Source organism: Hemiscyllium ocellatum, chromosome 38 (assembly GCF_020745735.1).
Source record: "Hemiscyllium ocellatum isolate sHemOce1 chromosome 38, sHemOce1.pat.X.cur, whole genome shotgun sequence".
Lineage (NCBI taxonomy): Eukaryota > Metazoa > Chordata > Chondrichthyes > Orectolobiformes > Hemiscylliidae > Hemiscyllium > Hemiscyllium ocellatum.
The window spans coordinates 33,038,717-33,057,498 of record NC_083438.1 but is presented as its reverse complement, the minus strand read 5'-3'; the positions used below and the strand labels follow the sequence as shown (position 1 = coordinate 33,057,498).

At 50.4% G+C, this 18,782-nt stretch overlaps 1 protein-coding gene across 4 annotated transcripts in view; it reads right to left on the bottom strand.

The window, feature by feature from the left end:
• xrcc1 (X-ray repair complementing defective repair in Chinese hamster cells 1) overlaps positions 1 to 14,095 on the bottom strand; it is a 39,883-nt gene extending 25,788 nt beyond the window's left edge. The window contains exons 1-6 of one of the 4 annotated variants that reach the window (XM_060852653.1): positions 13,782 to 14,095; positions 6,952 to 7,044; positions 5,553 to 5,660; positions 4,534 to 4,692; positions 2,592 to 2,672; positions 1,000 to 1,120 (exon numbers count right to left, since the gene is read on the bottom strand). In XM_060852653.1, the coding sequence (XP_060708636.1) occupies positions 1,000 to 1,120; positions 2,592 to 2,672; positions 4,534 to 4,692; positions 5,553 to 5,660; positions 6,952 to 7,044; positions 13,782 to 13,832 (613 nt within the window). In that variant the 5' untranslated portion in view covers positions 13,833 to 14,095. Of the gene's footprint in view, positions 1 to 999; positions 1,121 to 2,591; positions 2,673 to 4,533; positions 4,693 to 5,552; positions 5,661 to 6,951; positions 7,045 to 13,465; positions 13,668 to 13,781 lie in introns of those variants that run through there. The other 3 variants (XM_060852654.1, XM_060852651.1, XM_060852652.1) reach the window with 3 other exon arrangements.
• Positions 14,096 to 18,782: the final 4,687 nt, after the last annotated feature.

The following is an 18,782-nucleotide window of genomic DNA, read 5'->3' as shown; positions in this document are numbered from 1 at the left end:
ACCCTGTAGATGGTTTATTGTGGTGTACTGTTTAAACACACCCTGTAGATGGTATACTGTGGTGTACTGTTTAAACACACCCTGTAGATGGTTTACTGTGGTGTACTGTTTAAACACACCCTGTAGATGGTTTATTGTGGTGCACTGTTTAAATACACCCTGTAGATGGTTTACTGTGGTGCACTGTTTAAACACACCCTGTAGATGGTTTACTGTGGTGTACTGTTTAAACACACCCTGTAGATGGTTTACTGTGGTGTACTGTTTAAACACACCCTGTAGATGGTTTACTGTGGTGTATTGTTTAAACACACCCTGTAGATGGTTTACTGTGGTGTACTGTTTAAACAGACCCTGTAGATGGTTTACTGTGGTATACTGTTTAAACAGAACCTGTAGATGGTTTATTGCAATGGACTAAAGAGAAACCTCAATTATTTGAACAACACAGCCTGTGAGTATTTTGTTCGGATAATCGAGTGCTGTATAATCCAATGCAGGACCACATCTATTATCCAAGCGTCGTGACCTTGCAATTTTATCTGAATCATCTGAAATCCAAATAATCAAATGCCAGATTTGAGAATGCTTTTCCTCTGTCATCATTTAAAGAGTTTCGGTCGACTCTGTAATGTGGTGCTCATTAAACTGTCTGTACAGTCCACAGCGTACACCAAATCCTCGTTGTGCACTCGGGACAGAGGAGCAGTTTTGCTACAGAAACCGTTCCTGTATAAGTCTCCTATCTATTCCAAGGGACCAAGTGATCAGACCGGATATGTCTATGAGGAAGAGAAAGGACTTGCAGGTCACGAGGAGCAAGTTCTGCTTAAACAAACTCTGCTTCATAGTTAGACACTGTTTCCACAATAAAGGACTGAGCTGCGATCCCAGATACAAACGTGCCATTCTCAACAATCACAATCTCCAAAGGGAAGTGCGTTCCTCGATCCCAGCAGTGTACCGGCCCTCACCCTCCCTGGCTGTGGAGATACTGACCTGCAGGCGTGCCCAGCTGGGGTCTGCTGGCCCGGTTGAAGAACAGGCTGCCTGGCTTGAGGTCATCATTGCTGCCTTCCTCCTCCTTCACCACAAACTGACCCAGTTTGGTGATTTTCTGCTGGGAAGACAGCCAAGTGCAAAAGGCGAGTTAAAAATCCGAAGTGCATGCTCGCTAAACCATGGGCAGGGGAGGGATCCAGACAACCAGCTGCATTATCTCACACCGCTGACATCGTAAAACGTTTCAAACAGCCATGATCAGATCGCATGCCGAATCACACAGGGAGATATGAAACACAGGAAACCCAAAAGGTTGTTCAAGAGGGACGCTCATGGAGATCACTCGCCTCCCTCCACAACAACCACTAACCTCCTCTTTCCCTATACCCCCTCCCTATCTCTGTAACCCCCTCCAGGCCCTAAACCCCCTCCCTATCTCTGTCACCCCCTCCAGCCCCTATACCCCCTCCCTATCTCTGTAACCCCCTTCAGCCCCTACACCCCCTCCCTATCTCTGTAACCCCCTCCAGGCCCTACACCCCCTCCCTATCTCTGTCACCCCCTCCAGGCCCTACACCCCCTCCCTATCTCTGTCACCCCCTCCAGCCCCTACACCCCCTCCCTATCTCTGTAACCCCCCTCCAGCCCCTACACCCCCTCCCTATCTCTGTAACCCCCTCCAGCCCCTACACCCCCTCCCTATCTCTGTAACCCCCTCCAGGCCCTACACCCCCTCCCTATCTCTGTAAACCCCTCCAGGCCCTACACCCCCTCCCTATCTCTGTCACCCCCTCCAGCCCCTATACCCCTCCCTATCTCTGTAACCCCCTCCAGGCCCTACACCCCCTCCCTATCTCTGTAACCCCCTTCAGCCCCTACACTCCCTCCCTATCTCTGTAACCCCCTCCAGGCCCTACACCCCCTCCCTATCTCTGTAACCCCCTCCCTATCTCTGTAACCCCCTCCAGGCCCTACACTCCCTCCCTATCTCTGTAACCCCCTCCAGGCCCTACACCCCCTCCCTATCTCTGTAACCCCCTCCCTATCTCTGTAACCCCCTTCAGCCCCTACACTCCCTCCCTATCTCTGTAACCCCCTCCAGGCCCTACACCCCCTCCCTATCTCTGTAACCCCCTCCCTATCTCTGTAACCCCCCTCCAGGCCCTACATCCCTAACTGTCACCTTGTTCAGTATCCTCTGTAACGCTGCAAATATCTCTGCCCTCCTCCCATTCCAGCCTCTCAAGCGAGCAACACTCACCCCCGCCCCCCCCCCCCCCCTCTTGCTGATGGTCCTGCCTTCAGCTTCCTGAGGCCCTGGAATTCCTCCAAACATCTCTCCAGCTCCTCCCTCTCCCCCCCTCTCTCTCTCTTTCTCTATCCATCCTGAAAGATGTTACTTATAAACCGACCACATTGACTGAGCTTCATTTCGCGTGTTTCCATGGCTCTGCGTCAGATTTTATTCTATGGTCACTCCTGTGAAGCATAATGGGATGCCTACTACTGTAAGGGCGCTATGCAAATGTAAGTCCTTGATCAATGAACCTGGGAAGGAGGAGAGAGCTCACGTTTCTCTCCAAACTCACCGGTGAGGAGGATCCTGCTGATTTCTCCATGTCTTGTGGAGTGGAGTAAAATCTGATAAACGAGAGGCCGTATGCTAAATTCTGCATCGGGGGAAGAGCCATGTAAATTAAAAAGAAAACACAAGTCAGTGGGACAAACATCGAACTTGTACTTGCCACCGTTTCATTGTAAGCTCGTTTCACGTTAAGGAAATAAGGCATGACATACAGCTGCCCCAAATGAAATTCCTCTCTCCGCTTCCTTCCCAGACCCACAAATGATCCAGCTCGGAATATTGTGTGATACAGGAGCAGCCAGAGGCTGGACAGAGACCACCATTCATTGGAATGTGGGGGCCACTGGCTGGGCCCAGTATTTACTGCCCCCAGTCCGTAGTTGCCCCCCTTGAGAAGGTGGGGGTGAGCTGCCTCCTTGACCCGCTGCAGTCCATGTGCTGTGGGTAGACCCACAATGCCCCTGAGGGAGGGAATTCCAGGATTCTGACCCAGGAAGGAACGGGCGATATATTTCCAAGTCGGGATGGTGAGGGGAGGGGAACTTGCAGGGGGGTGGTGTTCCCATGTACCTGCTGCCCCTTGTCCTTCCAGATGGAAGTGGCCGTGGGTTTGGAAGGTGCTGCCTGAGGGTCTTTGGTGAGTTTCTGCAGTGGGTCTTGTAGCTGGTACACACTGCTGTTACTGAGGGGGGGTGGGGGGTGGGAGGGGATGGTACACACTGCTGTTACTGAGGGGGGGTGGGGGGAGGGAGGGGATGGTACACACTGCTGTTACTGAGGGGGGGTGGGGGGAGGGAGGGGATGGTACACACTGCTGTTACTGAGGGGGGTGGGGGGAGGGAGGGGATGGAACACACTGCTGTTACTGAGGGGGAGTGGGGGGGGGGGGAGGGAGGGGATGGTACACACTGCTGTTACTAAGGGGGGTGGGGGGAGGGAGGGGATGGTACACACTGCTGTTACTGAACGGGGGTGGGGGGAGGGAGGAGATGGTACACACTGCTGTTACTGAGGGGGGGTGGGGGGAGGGAGGGGATGGTACACACTGCTGTTACTGAGCGTCGGTGGGGGGAGGCAGGGGATGGTACACACTGCTGTTACTGAGCGTCGGTGGGGGGAGGCAGGGGATAGTACACACAGCTGTTACTGAGCGTTGGTGGAGGGACGGAGGGGATGGTACACACTGCTGTTACTAAGCGTCAGTGGGGGGAGGGAGGGGATGGTACACACTGCTGTTACTGAGCATCGGTGGGGGGAGGGAGGGGATGGTACACACTGCTGTTACTGAGCATTGGTGGGGGAGGAAGGGGAAGGGGGTGGGGGAGATGTTGTGCTGAGATGCTGCCTGGCCTGCTGTGCTTTGACCAGCAACTCATTTGCAGCTGTGATCTCCAGCATCTGCAGACCTCATTTTTTACTCGGAGATGTTGTGCCAACCAAGTGAGAGCTGCTTTGTCCTGGTGAACCGGAGTGGGGGGGGGGGGGCGTTAATACGCGATTGCAGCAGTTGTTTTCAGAGTGAAGGGACTGATGGGATAATCGAATCAAGATGGACAAAGCAGACTCCACTTCCCATTGAAGTTCCTCTCAGCTGGTAGCATTTGGGGTGAGACACAGCCTCAGGATTCTGTGTAGAGATGTGGGAGTGTGATGGGAGAGCAGGAATCTCCTTTAGATGGAGAATGGTCGCGATCTGGAATGGCCTGTCTGCAAGGGTGGCTGGAGCAGAAAACGAATAACCCCGACATGAAACATGATGGGCACGCGAGAGAAACTATCCTGAAGGTCCTACGTGTGACAGGGAGGGGAGGGGCAAGTATAACAGGACAGCACAACAGAGTGATCCACCTTGGATTTGACTAGTCTCCTCAGCTGGGCTGTAATAACTCAAACATGGAGGGTGACCGTGACTGGAGAGGTCTGTGACGGACTGGACCAGCACTCACCTTGTTGTAGGGCTGCGTGCAGACCACTTTGACCCGGTCCCATTTCTTCCCCAGGGTGGCTTTGGCCAGCTTCTCCGAGCCAAACATCCGGACCCTGTTGAGGGGTGCCCCGTTGCGGCTCTCTGTCGGAGACATGAAGAACGAGGAGACCAGGAGGACCTGCAAGGCGGCAGAAGCAAGGGGCCACATCGGTGAGGGGGCTGCAGCAAACACCGGAGCAGACCGTGCCACAAGGGAGCAGGAGCAGACCGCTCAGCCCATCGTGCCCTGCTGCACCGTTCAGCTGGATGACAGCTGGACAGCGAAACCGAGCTGCTTTACTCTAGCGACTTCAGAGAACAACACAGCGCAGAACAGGCCCTTTGGCCTTGCATCAGATGTCGCGCAGTACTCAGGACCAACCTGAAGCTGTCAGACAGGAGTCACTGTTGTGTTTAGGAGAGGCAGAAGCTAATTTATGCTGAACAATACACAGACACAATAATAACAACAATAATAATAATACAGTAGTCCACCCCACCTCTATTCCTACGGGGGATACATTCCAAGACCTATTGTGCAACTGCAGATAGTAGCAAACTCATTCATTTCCATTCTGGATTAGAGTGGTGCTGGAAGAGCACAGCAGTTCAGGCAACATCCAACGAGCAGCGAAATCGACGTTTCGGGCAAAAGCCCTTCATCAGGAAACGTCGATTTCGCTGCTCCTCGGATGCTGCCTGAACTGCTGTGCTCTTCCAGCACCACTGATCCAGAATCTGGTTTCCAGCATCTGCAGTCATCATTTTTATTTACATTTAACATTTCCCTCCCTAACAGCTCCCTGGTTCTGAAATGTTCCATGTGATACACTCGTGCCAAGGTAAACCAGGGACAACTGAAACCTGTGGGAACCGGACCCGCGGTTACAGTGGTGGCACTGTGTGGACCCAGGCGGTGTGCGGGTTAATGACAGAGAACCAGGTAATACTCCACGGCGATGACCTGGTTTATAGGTTAAAGGTTAAATGTCGGCTCACCTCAAAATCCTGCTCACAGGCTGACGTCGAGTTTCCAACCAAGATCTCCACAAACGCGGAGCCCTCATTTCCAATGTCAATGCCGTGGATGTATTCTGCTTTCTCAAACTGAAAGGACACAAGACACCATCTTACATGGGACCGACACACACGGGCCATTCAGCCCAGCTGTTCAGCCTCAATGCTGTACACAAGTCACACTGCCCTTTCCTTGCGCCTGGAACAGCCCCTAGTCAAGAATACCGTATCCCTCCAAAACAAACCGGTCACCTCTGTTATAGGTGAAATGAAAGGGATAGTTTACAACCCAAAACAAGACAAAATGATAGTGTTAGGAAAACTCAATAGGTTTGGCAGCATCCGAGGGGGGGTGGGGGGGGGGGGGGGGGGGGGGGGGGGGGGGAAGAGAGAGAGAGAGAGAGAGAGAGACAGAGAGAGAGAGAGACAGTGTTACACACTGAGTGCACAATGACTCTCATACATATGGAAGCCGAACAGGCTGGAGATTTCACTTCTCCACTAATGAGATGACAACAACAAATGATTAATATCGGCCACGTGAATCTCAGATCCCCTTCCCCGATAACCGGCAATCAGGCTGGACACACAGGGCCCATGGCATCCGGAGACTCTGTCAGAGACAACTTGGGGAGTTCCTGCAGTGTGCCTTGTAGCTGGGACACACTGCTGTTACTGGGGGGGGGGGGGGGGGGATGGTACACACTGCTGTTACTGAGGAGGGGTAGGGGAGGGAGGGGATGGTACACACTGCTGTTACTGAGGGGGGGTGGGGGGAGGGAGGGGATGGTACACACTGCTGTTACTGAGGGGGGGTGGGGGGAGGGAGGGGATGCTGCACACTGATGGTACTGAGGTGGGGTGGGGGAGGGAGGGGATGGTATACACTGCTGTTACTGAGCGTCGGTGGGGGGGGGGGGGGGAAGGGAGGGGATGGTACACACTGCTGTTACTGAGAGGGGTGGGGGGAGGGAGGGGATGTTTGTGAGTGTGGGGCCAATCCAGCGGGGGCTGCTTTGTCCCTGGATGGTGTCGAGCTTCCCGAGTGTTGTTGGAGCTGCCCCCACCCAGGGGCAAGTGGGAAGTATTCCCTCACCCTCCTGCCTTGGGCCTTGTCGATGGTGGGACAGGCTTTGGGGGGAGTCAGGAGGTGAGTTACTTGCTGCAGGATTCCCAGCCTCTGACCTGCTCTTGGAGCCGCTGTGTTTGCAGGGCTAGTCCAGCTCAGTTTCTGGGTGATGGTACCCCCCACAGCATGTTGATTGTATTGGGATTCAGTGAAGGTCGCTTTTGAATATCAAGCAGTGATGGTGAGATTCTCCCTTGTCAGAGATGGTCATTGTCTGGGCACGGAATAATCCAGCCCCTCACACTGACTCACCTGGAGGATGACAGACACCTGTTTCTCACCAGGATCTGAACACTTCCATTTCCTGTAGGTGTCTGGTTTTAACAGATTGTCAGCCTTGTGAGTCTGCAACACAGGAATAAGGAAGTCAGCTTCCAGAATACCACAGTGCGATTTCTTTTCTTCAGTCTCAGATACTGATTCGCTCCAGCTCCCCACCCTCTATAAACCCTCATACTAAGCTCTGCGGTCAACGTACCCAGCTCCTACCACACCCAGCGTCACCCATCACTCCGAACACTCACTGAGTAACACTGGCTCCTGGTAACAGAGCAAAGCTGAGATTTTAATATTCCCACTGTTCTAATCAAATCCCACATCATTCTCTTCCAGCCCCTACACCCCCTCCCTGTCTCTGTAACCCCCTCCGGCCCCTACAACACCCCCTCCCTATCTCTGTAACCCCCTCCAGCCCCTACACCCCCTCCCTATCTCTGTAACCCCCTCCAGCCCCTACACCCCCTCCCTATCTCTGTGACCCCCTCCAGCCCCTACACCCCCTCCCTATCTCTGTGACCCCCTCCAGCCCCTACACCCCCTCCCTATCTCTGTGACCCCCTCCAGCCCCTACACCCCCTCCCTATCTCTGTGACCCCCTCCAGCCCCTACACCCCCTCCCTATCTCTGTAACCCCCCCTCCAGCCCCTACACCCCCTCCCTATCTCTGTAACCCCCCCTCCAGCCCCTACACCCCCTCCCTATCTCTGTAACCCCCCCTCCAGCCCCTACACCCCCTCCCTATCTCTGTAACCCCCCCTCCAGCCCCTACACCCCCTCCCTATCTCTGTAACCCCCCATCCAGCCCCTACACCCCCTCCCTGTCTCTGTCACCTCCTCCAGCCCCTAATCACTCCTCCAATTGAGCATTCCCAGATTCCCATTGCTCCACCATTGGTGGGCACACCGTCACCTTCCTGATGTTCTGAGCTGTGGGATTCTTTTCTGAAATGTCTCCCCTTCTCTGTCCTGCCCTAAAATGTCTCTTAACGCTGATCCAGTTTGATAGATCTGTGGATCATCTTTACCCGATATCTCACATGAAAAGTAACATTAAACTGCAAACACAAAATTCGAAGCTTCCAAATTATCTCAACACAAAGCTGACTTCAAATATTACCTGCGCTGAAAATGTGTTGCTGGAAAAGCACAGCAGGTCAAGCAGCATCCAAAGAGCAGGAGAATCGACGTTTCGGGCATGAACCCTTCTTCAGGAATCCTGATGAAGGGCTCCTGCCCGAAACGTCGACTCTCCTGCTCCTCGGATGCTGCCTGACCTGCTGCGCTTTTCCAGCAACACATTTTCAGCTCCGATCTCCAGCATCTGCAGTCCTCACTTTCTCTTCAAATATTATCAAACCGTTTAATGATCAGACGTATAAAGATTTTGTTGAGCTGAAACAGATGGGGTAAATTACAAAGCTCGCATTCACTATAGATTAGAACAGCATTATCTAACCGAGTTGAAGATGACAAAAGCAGTCTGGACAGAGTAAAACCAACAAAATTCTCAGTCATCTCGTTACTGTGATGTAGGATGTATACTCTCCACATCGTATAATCTGCTTTAGATTTTGAGGTGGTGGCTACTGAGTTTTCTGTCTGTGTGAGGAGGTTTGATCATTAACTTGTTGGGAGTTACGTAACCATTGTGATGAATTTTAACAAATAAAGCTAAGAGTTCGTTAGTTCTTGGAGACTAACAGGGTTTTGCTTACATTGGAAGGGTTTTACAGGTAAACAGAATGAACGGTGATGTGCATTAGGCTTCAGTTAGAAGAATCTGGAATTTGTTTTGCCTTGAGGGTAGGGACACATAGCTTAAATAAAGCTTTTTTGGGTCGGGGAATTATGCAGATTTCTTGAGCAGAGCTGGATGTGAAAACATCTGCTAAGTAAGGGAGATAATTTAGGAGTGTTAAGAAATCGTTCACCACATTCTAAATAGAAGTTTATTTTTACGGTTCCACACCGGAACTCATAGAATCATAAGAGATGGACAGCACGGAAACAGACCCTTCGGTCCAACCTGTCCATGCCGACCCAGATATCCCAACCCAATCTAGTCCCACCTGCCAGCACCTGGCCCATATCCCTCCAAACCCTTCCTATTCATATACCCATCCAGATGCCTCTTAAATGTTACAATTGTACCACCCTCCACCACTTCCTCTGGCAGCTCATTCCATACACGTACCAGCCTCTGTGTGAAAAAGTTGCCCCTTAGGTCTCTTTTATATCTTTCCCCTCTCACCCTAAACCTATGCCCCTCTAGTTATGGACTCCCCCACCCCAGGGGAAAAGACTTTGCCTATTTATCCTATCCATGCCCCTCATGATTTTATAAACCTCTATAAGGTCACCCCTCAGCCTCCGACGCTCCAGGGAAAACAGCTGCAGCCTGTTCAGCCTCTCCCTGTAGCTCAGATCCTCCAACCCTGGCAACATACTTGTAAATCTTTTCTGAACCCTTTCAGGTTTCACAACATCTTTCCAATAGGAAGGAGACCAGAACTGCACGCAATATTCCAATAGTGGCCTAACCAATGTCCTGTACAGCTGCAACATGACCTCCCAACTCCTGTACTCAATACTCTGACCAATAAAGGAAAGCATACCAAAAGCCTTCTTCACTATCCTATCTACCTGCGACTCCACTTTCAAGGAGCTATGAACCTGCACTCCAAGGTCTCTTTGTTCAGCAACACTCCCTAGGACCTTACCATTAAGTATATAAGTCCTGCTAAGATTTGCTTTCCCAAAGTGCAGCACCTCACATTTATCGGAATTAAACTCCATCTGCCACTTCTCAACCCATTGGCCCATCTGGTCCAGATCCTGTTGTAATCTGAGGTAACCCTCTTCGCTGTCCACTACACCTCCAATTTTGGTGTCATCTGCAAACTTACTAACTGTGGGCGGCACGGTGGTTAGCACTGCTGCCTCACAGCACCTGAGACCCAGGTTCAATTCCCACCTCAGGCGACTGTCTGTGTGGAGTTTGCACGTTCTCCCCGTGTCTGCGTGGGTTTCCTCCGGGTGCTCCGGTTTCCTCCCACAGTCACAAAGATGTGCGGGTCAGGTGAATTGGCCATGCTAAATTGCCCGTAGTGTTAGGTAAGGGGTAAATGTAGGGGAATGGGTGGGTTGCGCTTCGCCGGGTCGGTGTGGACTTGTTGGGCCAAAGGGCCTGTTTCCACACTGTAAGTAATCTAATCTAATGTACCTCTTATGCTTGCATCCAAATCATTTATGTAAATGATATTGATCCTTGTGGCACTCCACTGGTCACAGGCCTCCAGTCTGAAAAACAACCCAGATGAAGCACGGTGGCATGGTCCGCTTTCTATTGATGCGTTTCGGTTTCCTCAGGTTTGAGACATCATTTCCTGTTCTTTTTCTCAGGGGGTGGTAAATGGCATCCAAGTCAATGTGTTTGATGACAGACTTCTGGTTGGAATGCCAAGCTTTTGGGAATTCTCGTGCATGTCTTTGTTTGGCTTGTCCTAGGATGGATGTGTTGTCCCAGTTGAAGTGGTGCCCTTCCTCCTCTGTCTGTGAGAGAGGGTCATATCTTTTTACTGGCTGGTTGATGTTCATGTATCCTGATGGCTAGTTTTCTACCTGTTTGTCCAATGTTTGTTACAGTTCTAGCAAGGTTTTTTGGCAAACGCCATTAGTTTTGTTTGTCGTCTGTATCGGGTCTTTCAAGTTCACTAGCTGCTGTTTTCGTGTGTTGGTGGGTTTGTGGGCTACCATGATGCCAAGGGATCTGGGTACCCAATGAACACAGTCTGCCGATATCTCAGCAACAAACCCAAACAAGCAGACAAAACAACCCAGAAACCCTATCCACTCTCCCCTACATCAGAGACACCTTGGAAATGACTGCCAGACTACTCACACCAAATGAGGAAGGACACTACTTCGACTGGGACAACACACCCATCCTCAGACAAGCCAAACTGAGACATGCATGAGAATTCCTAGAAGCATGACACTCCAACTGGAACTCTATCAACAAACACACCGACTTGGAGAAAATGAGGACTGCAGATGCTGGAGATTAAAGTCGAGAATGTGCTGCTCGGAAAGCACAGCAGGTCAGGCAGCATCCGAGGAGCAGGAGAATCAACATTTCAGGCATAAGCCCTTTGTCAGGAATGAAGCTTGTGGGCCAGAGGTGGGGTTAGGGCGAAGGTAGCTGAGAAAGTGATAGGTGGATGAAGATGAGGGAGAAGGTGAAGGTCAGAGGGGGTAGTGATGGACAGGTCAGGAGGGCGGTACCGAATTGAAGGCTTGGGATAATGTGGGAGGAGGGAAAATGAGGAAGCTATTAAAATCCACATTTATCCCGTGTGGTTGCGGGATCCCAAGACAGAATAGGAGGCGTTCTTCCTCCAGGCATCGAGTGGTTAGGGTGTGGCGGTGGAGGAAGCCCAGGACCTGCATGTCCTTGACAGAGTGGGAGGGGGAGTTGAAGTGTTCAGCTACAGGGTGGTGGGGTTGGGGGCGCGGGTATCCCAGAGATGTTCTCTGAAACAATCCGCAAGAAGGCGTCCTGTCTCCCCGATGTACAGGAGACCACACTAGGTGCAACAGATGACATTGGTGGAGGTACAGGTAAATTCCTGATGGATGTGAAAAGATGGGGCTTTGGACAGAGGGGAGGGGAGTTCCTCCACGGTTCCCTCATCAAGTCCACGTCTCCCACCAGCCAACACCCCACTCCTGGACCTTTCCCTGCCACTGCAGGAAGTGCAAAACCTGTACCCACACACACTCCCCTCACCTCCATCCAAGGCCCAAAGGGACATCCATTAGAAATTTACCTGTACCTCGACCAATGTCATCTACTGTATCCGTTGCACCCGATGTGGTCTCCTCTACATCGGGGAGACAGGACATCTCCCTGCGGATCGTTTCAGAGAACATCTCTGGGATACCTGCACCCATCGCCCCGTGGCTGAACACTTCAACTCCCCCTCCCACTCCGTCAAGGACATGCAGGTTCTGGCCCTCCTCTCCTGACAAACCGTTACCACCCAACGCTTGAAGGAGGAATGCCTCATATTCCACCTTGGGACCCTGCAGCCACATGGGATTAATGTGGATTTCAACAGCTTCCTCATTTCCCTTCCACCCACCCCCCCTCAACATTATCCAATTGGAAGTCTCCAACTCTGCACCACCCTTCTGACCTGTCCATCACTACCTCCTCTGACCTATCACCTTCTCCCTCACCTTCTTCCATCTATTGCTTTCTCAGCTACCTTCCCCTCAGCCCAAACCCCCTCCCTTTTATATCTCAGCCCCCAGCCCACAAGCCTCATTCCTGATGAAGAGCTTATGCCCAAAACGTTGATCCTCCTGCTCCTCGGATGCTGTCTGACCTGCTGTGCTTTTCCAGCAACACACTCTCGACACTGACTTGGATTCCATTTACCACACCAGCGAGAAAGAATCGGAAATGACCTCACCATCCCAAGGAAGCCTAAACACATAAGTAGAAAGCGGGCCCTACCATCAGTGCTTCATCCGGAGGCTCATCGATGATGTTACCTAGCATGGTGACGAAACGTCTGAAAACGAACGTTCCAGCTCAGTGAGCAAATCTACATCCAGAACCTCAGCCTGAGCTACAAATCTTCTCAAAACTCGTTGACATTAATGAACCAGATGGTTTTTTTCCGACAATGGATTCATGGTCATTACTAGATTCTTAATTCCAGGTATTTACTGAATTCAAATTCCACCATCTGTTATGGCAGGACTTGAAACCATGTCCCCAGAACATTATCAACGTCACTGGATTAACAGTCCAACAATAATACCAGTAGGCCATCAACTCCCGAAATGAATTCTAAATTTCAATATTAAATAAAAAGCATGTATTACAGAGCACCCTTCACCCCTGCAATGCTGCAAGCTGATTGGCCAATAAGAGATGTTTTTGGACATATGGTCACTGCTGTAATGGAGAGATTCAAACAGTTAATTTCCATACGGCAAGATGCCACAAACAACACAGATCATCTGCTTCCTCAAGGACTTGGGCAGAAATATTGGCCCCAGGATACTGGCAATAAAACTGCTGACGTTATGTTTAATGCTCCAATGTCATTCCCTTTTCGAATGTCACCTTCAGAGAAATAGCACCTGAACTTAAAATGGACGTAGATTCAATTCTATTCATCTCGGAGCAGATAGGGTCTCCATTTAGCTACTGACCTGACACATGACAGTGCGGCGCTCCCTCAGCACTGACCCTCCGACAGCGCCCACTCCCTCAGCACTGACCCTCCGACAGCGCCCACTCCCTCAGCGCTGACCCTCCGACAGCGCCCACTCCCTCAGCGCTGACCCTCCGACAGTGCGGCGCTCCCTCAGCACTGACCCTCCGACAGTGCCCACTCCCTCAGCTCTGACCCTCTGACAGTGCGACGCTGCCAATGTGAAGTGCCATTCAGCCTAACACATAAATACTAACCCCATATGGAATGATGCTTTCTTTCAACCCGCGGGCAGTGCCATTTCCCCAAGAACGTGGCCAATGAACCAGTTTGGCATTGGAACGATACAAAAGAGAAATATCGCTGGCCATGATCTAGTCAGTTGACCGCCCTCCCAGCACCGATACCACCTGAATTGCGTCTGGGGCACAGATTAGTCCCGAGGCGGCGATCGAAGAGGGAACGATATTGGAGCATTAAAAGCCACCCCAAAGCTCAAAGACTGGCCTCCAAGACATTGACCGAAGACGCCAATGTGGGGGCTGCTGGGTAATGGAGGGAGGGCGTGCTCACCACGTCTTCGCTGCTGCACGATACCACATGCTGGAGTTTGATCTCGGGCATCCTGGAAACAGAGGCAGGTAGAGGGGCGAAGAAATGGCAATAAGAAGACCTTATGGAGTTGGTTGGGCTGAGGGAGGTGGAGAAAGTCAAGCAAAAAAAAAATTCTCAGGATCGCAGTTGAAACCCCTCGGGGGTGAGAGGGGGCGATATTTTAAGGGGGGTTCTCCTCATGGATAGCCGCGATAACAGCAGAAACTTCCTTTAAAAAGGGTTTAAAAAGTTGGACTTCTCCTCCATGTTTTCATCTTCCTGCGGGGGGCGCGCGCTCCGCCTCCACTTCCGGGTCACGCTCCCCTCAACGGAAAAATAATCGTTTCAAAATTAAATTGCACTTAAAACCGTCATCCCGCTCCCTGTTCACTCACAGGATTGACTTTATTTTTTATTTTTGTTGCTTTTTTTTTGTTGCCCTCCCCCTTCACGATTTGGCGGTTTGCTGCTTGCCAGGATGTCAAAGGTCAGTGGTCCCGCTTGTGACCGGCTCGGCCGCCGCCATCTTTGAGGCTGGCACAGCGTCCAGTGTGGGCCAAGGGGGGAGGTGTCACGTGGCCATTTGTGTTGGGAATGAGTCTTTGGGGGAGATGGAAATGGGGGACATTGGGGGGGATGGGAAGGGGAGGAGATGGGACGGGGGATGGAGGAGGAGGTGGGGGAACAGGAATCGGTGAGGGGGGGGGTCAAGACAAGATTGGAATGGGGGAGATGGGAGCGAGAGGAGGTGGACTGATGGGGTGGGGGGGAAGGAGGTGGGAGACTGGGAGTTGGGGTTCACATGGTGGGGAGGTTGGGAAGTTGGGGAGTTGGGGAGGGGGGGAGATTGGAATGGGGAAGGGGTGATGGGAAAGTGGGGAGTCATAGAGATGTACAGCATGGAAACAGACCCTTCGGCCCAACCCGTCCATGCTGACCCAGATATCCCAACCCAATCTAGTCCCACCTGCCAGCACCCGGCCCATATCCCTCCAAACCCTTCCTATTCATATACCCATCCAGATGCCTCTTAAATGTTGTAATTGTACCAGCCTCCACCACATCCTCTGGCAGCTCATTCCATACACGTACCACCCTCTGTGTGAAAAAGTTGCCCCTTAGGTCCCTTTTATATCTTTCCCCTCTCACCCTAAACCTATGCCCTCTAGTTCTGGACTCCCCCACCCAAGGGAAAAGACTTTATCTATTTACCCTATCCATGCCCCTCATGATTTTATAAACCTCTATAAGGTCACTCCTCAGCCTCTGACGCTCCAGGGAAAACAGCTGCAGCCTGTTCAGCCTCTCCCTGCAGCTCAGATCCTCCAACCCTGGCAACATCTTTGTAAATCTTTTCTGAACCCTTTCAAGTTTCACAACATCTTTCCGATGACCAGAACTGCACACAATATTCCAACAGTGGCCTAACCAATGTCCTGTACAGTCGCAACGTGACCTCCAGACTCCTGTACTCAATACTCTGATCAATAAAGGGAAGCATACCAAACACCTTATTCATATCCTATCTACCTGCGACTCCACTTTCAATGAGCTATGAACCTGCACTCCAAGGTCTCTTTGTTCAGCTACACTCCCTCGGACCTTACCATTAAGTGTATAAGTCCTGCTAAGATTTGCTTTCCCAAAATGCAGCACCTCGCATTTATCTGAATTAAACTCCATCTGCCACTTCTCAGCCTATTGGCCCATCTGGTCATGGTGTAATCTGAGGTAACCTTCTTCACTGTCCACTACACCTCCAATTTTGGTGTCATCTGCAAACTTATCTGTAACCATAACCCCTATGTTCACCCCCTCCATAAATGATGAAAAGTAGTGGGCCCAGCACCGATCCTTGTGGCACTCCACTGGTCACAGGCCTGCAGTCTGAAAAACAACCCTCCACCACCACCCTCTGCCTTCTACCTTCGAGCCAGTTCTGTCTCCAAATGGCTAGTTCTCCCTGGATTCCACGTGGTCTAATTTTGCTAACCAGCAACTGAGAGAAGGCGAGGACTGCAGCTGTTGGAGACTCAGAGTTGAAAAGTGTGGATCTGGAACAGGGCTTTTGCCGTCGATTTTCCTGCTCCTCGGATGCTGCCTGACCTGCTGTGCTTTCCCAGCAACACACTTTTCGAACCTTGCAAACCAGTCTACCATGAGGAGCATTTTGGTTGGTTTTGATAATGTCAATTTACAAAGGATTCCTTTCCTTTCTCCCTGACCTGTATCTATTTATCTTTTAGATAGGAGCCAATTTTAATCGGCTTTCATGAAGGAGTGGGTTATTTTTGTTGCTAAAAATGAGAGGAATTAATAACGACACACACGTACGCGCAGAACAGAAATAAGAATTAAATCCAAAAAAACCGTATGAGTGAACAGGTATATGAATAGGGGGGGTTGACATGAATATGGGCCAAGTGCTGATAAATGGGACTAAATTTATATAGGATATCTGGTCAGCATGGATGAGTTGGACCAGAGGGTTTGATTCCATGCTACACAGTTCTATGACTCCCTCAGCAGAAAAATGTAGACCTCCTGTCTCTGTACCTTTTGTCAAGAGAAGATTATTGAACACTGTGGCCATTACATTGGCTGGTATATGCAGAATGAACATTGATCACTGAGCGGGCAATTTTGAGTTTCTTGGTTTTGCAGTTTGTTGTAATTTATCTTTATTCCTTACGACAGTTGCTGTGTCCAGAGTGAAGGGTTATCTTTTCCCTTTACCTACAATGCAGGGGTGTTTAATACTGTATTCAAACTTGATCATCACAGCACGTATCCACACACACACTGATACATCAGGCAACCAGACGAGAGGTTCTATTTGGATTTTCAGTCCTTTTTTATTGATATTCCTGGAAAGGGAAGACATGGTTCCTGCTGAGAGGAGCATGTTGCATGATCAGTCTCATGGCATCTCATCCTTTGAAGTCTCTCTCTTTAAAGTTTCCTTGACTCTGCCGTGGGTCCACTCAGGATTCTGCCACTGAATTTATAGCACAGTCATCTTTGGAGAGACATACGAGTACTGTATTTTTATCAGTACTTTGGGTTCTGATCCATCATCCTGACACCAACAAATCCTCAGCCTAAGAACGAGCATCTCCATGGGGCATCTGCTAAAACAAGGCATCGTTTCAAAAATAGAATTTAAAAAAGCCAAAAATAACTCACTCCTTCACACCCTCATTGTTTTACTCATGTCCTCTCTCTGTCTCTTGCAATTCTTACACTTTCCTTTCTCTGTCTCTATCTCTATCTGTCTCTCTATCTCATTTCTTCTATCTCTGTCTCTATCTGTCTCTCTACCTCACTCCCTCTATCTCTATTTCTCGCTGTCTCTATCTCACTCCCTCTATCTCTGACTCTCTATCTCACTCCTTCTATCTCTGTCTCTATCTGTCTATCTCACTCCCTCTACCTCTGTCTCTACCTCTATCTCTCTAACTCACTCCCTCTATCTCTTCTCTATCTCTATCTGTCTCTCTATCTCATTCCCACTATCTCTGTCTCTATCTGTATCTCTACCTCACTCCCTCTATCGCTATCTGTCTCTCTATCCCACTCCTTCTATCTCTGTCTCTATCTGTCTATCTCACTCCCGCTATCTCTGTCTCTATCGCTATCTACATCTCTAACTCACGCCCTCTATCTCTGTCTCTATCTGTCTCTCACTCCCTCTGTCAATGTCTCTATCCCTAGCTGTCTCTCTAAATCACTCCCTCTATCTCTGTCTCTATCTCTCGCTGTCCCTATCTCACTCCCTCTATCTCTGTCTCTATCTCTATCTGTCTATCTCACTCCCTCTATCTCTGTGTCTATCTCTCGCTATCTCTCTGTATCTCACTCCCTCTATCTCTATTTGAGTCTCTCTCACTCCCTCTATCTCTGTCTCTATCTTTATCTGTCTCTCTATTTCACTCCCTCTATCTCTGTCTCTATCTCTTGCTGTCTCTCTCTATCTCACTCCCTCTATCTCTGTATCTATCTCTATCTGACTTTCTATTTCACACAACCACCTGATGAAGGAGCGTCGCTCCGAAAGCTAGTGTGTTTCCAATTAAACCTGTTGGACTATAACCTGGTGTTGTGTGATTTTTAACCCTCTATCTCTCTAACTCTCTTTGTGTCCTTACATGTCTCTCTCCCTGTCTCTCTCTCTCCCTCTGTCTCTCTCTTTCTGTCTCTCACTCTCTATCTTCCTATCTCTCTTGATCTGTCTCCCTCCTGGTCTCTCCCTCCATCTCTCTAACTCTCTCTGTCTCTCCTCATATTTTTATCTGTTTCCTGTCACTCTCTCTCTCTCCTTCACTAGTTCCTCTCCTGTCTTTTGGTGTGTTCTGCCGTTTCTCTCTCTCTCTTTCGCCAATCCCCATCTCTCCCTCATCATTTCTCCCTCTCTGTCTACTTTTCTCTCTCTCCCACTGCCCCATCTCTCTACGTTGCTCTTCTTCACTCTAATGCCCCACCTTTCTCTCACTCTATCTCATTCCCCCCTCCCTCCATCTCTCCCTCTCCCCTATTTCTATCTTGTCCCATCTCTATCTCCTTGTCTCTTCTCCCTCCTCGCTCTCTCTCTCTCTCTCCCTTCTCTCTCTCCTTCCATCTCTCTCCGTCTCCCCAATTCTCTCCACATTCCCCATCTTTCTCTCTTCCCACCATTTTAGTTTTTCTCTCTCTAGCCCTTCTCTTCCTCTTGCCTATCTCTCTCTCTGTCTCTCTCTCTCTGTCTCTCTCTCTCTGTCTCTGTCTCTCTCTCTCTGTCTCTCTCTCTCTGTCTCTCTCTCTGTCTCTCTCTCTCTGTCTCTCTCTCTCTGTCTCTGTCTCTCTCTCTCTGTCTCTCTCTCTCTGTCTCTCTCTCTGTCTCTCTCTCTCTGTCTCTCTCTCTGTCTCTCTCTCTGTCTCTCTCTCTCTGTCTCTCTCTCTCTGTCTCTGTCTCTCTCTCTCTGTCTCTCTCTCTCTGTCTCT